At 61.5% G+C, this 1,182-nt stretch overlaps 1 protein-coding gene across 1 annotated transcript; it reads right to left on the bottom strand.

Annotated features, from left to right (window-relative positions):
• Positions 1-5: 5 nt before the first annotated feature.
• LOC103804545 (cytochrome b-245 light chain) lies at positions 6-979 on the bottom strand (the record flags this gene model as incomplete). Its single annotated transcript, XM_009077160.1, has 5 exons — positions 912-979; positions 629-703; positions 323-406; positions 146-227; positions 6-98 (listed from the first exon to the last, which is right to left on the bottom strand). Coding segments are annotated over exons 1-5 (402 nt in total), but the record flags the coding sequence as incomplete, so codon positions are not given.
• Between the last annotated feature and the right edge of the window lie 203 nt (positions 980-1,182).

Genomic DNA, 1,182 nt, shown 5'->3' with positions numbered 1-1,182 from the left:
GGGGGGTTGCTGGGGGGCTGCTTGATGGTGCCTCCCACTTGTGGCCTCTCCCTGGGCTTCTGCTCGATGGGTGTCCACTCCTCCCCACGCACTGCTGCCTGCAAAGCCATGAGGGGTGTCAGAGTTGAAACCACTCTGCACTCACCAGCAGGTAGATGCCGCTGGCGATGCCAAGGCAGACGGTGCCCAGGATGGTGGAGAGGAGGAAACCAGCAGGGACAGCCAGGCTGTGTGAGAGATTTGGGGTTCAGGGTGGGGTTTCGGGGGGACTGGAGCCCAGTCCCCTCCCTGTACCCCATTCCCCTCCCTGTACCCCACTCACGCTGCGTGTAGGACGGCTCGGATGTAGTAGTTCCTTGTGAGAGGCCCAAACAGCTTCACCACGGCTGTCATGTACTTCTGGCCACTGCAGAGGGACATTGTGGGGGTCAGAGGAGGTATCCCCAACCCAAGGGAGATGCCCAACCCGGAGGGACCCCTATATCCACACTGTCCTGCATGAAGCACCCCAAGGAACCCACCTGTGGGATCCAGCTCTGCACCCATCCCACTGCTCCCACCATGTCCCTGTGTTTGGGGGGTACCAGGACCCCCAAGCCCATGGGTGAGTGGGACACACACCACTTACCATCTCTCCATAGTAGACCCCTTTTTCCTCTTGCTCCTGGGATACTCCAACAGGCAGACCAGGACACCTGCCACGCTTCCAGGGGGTCAAGGAAAGGGGAATCGAGCTGGGATTAATCCCTGGGCACATCTCTCACCCCAAAAAGGGGCTGTTGGGGCAGAGAAAGCACAGCTGGGACCAGAGTTGGGGAAGAAGGATGTGACCCCTCGGTCCATGCCTCCCACCCTGGTCTGGACAGGGTGTTCCCGCAGCCCAGCCCTGGGAATGCTCTCGGGAAGGATACATAGCATACGCCGCGAAGTACCAGCCCTGGAACTGCCCTGCCACGGCCACGATCCCTCCCGTCAGCATGACTGCGGGGACAGCGCGGGCTGGGGGTGGCCGGCACGAGACACGGCCCCCCGGGCCAAGATACAGACCCTCAACCCGGGATACAACTCCCCAGCCTGGATACAGCCCCCCAACCTGGGATACAGCCCCCCAACCCGGGATACAACCTCCAGCTCAGGACACAGCCCCCCCAAACCAGGATACAACCCTCAAACTGGCATACA

This window comes from Acanthisitta chloris, unplaced genomic scaffold (genome assembly GCF_000695815.1).
Source record: "Acanthisitta chloris isolate BGI_N310 unplaced genomic scaffold, ASM69581v1 scaffold25466, whole genome shotgun sequence".
NCBI lineage: Eukaryota > Metazoa > Chordata > Aves > Passeriformes > Acanthisittidae > Acanthisitta > Acanthisitta chloris.
This window is presented reverse-complemented; position numbering and strand designations above follow the sequence as displayed.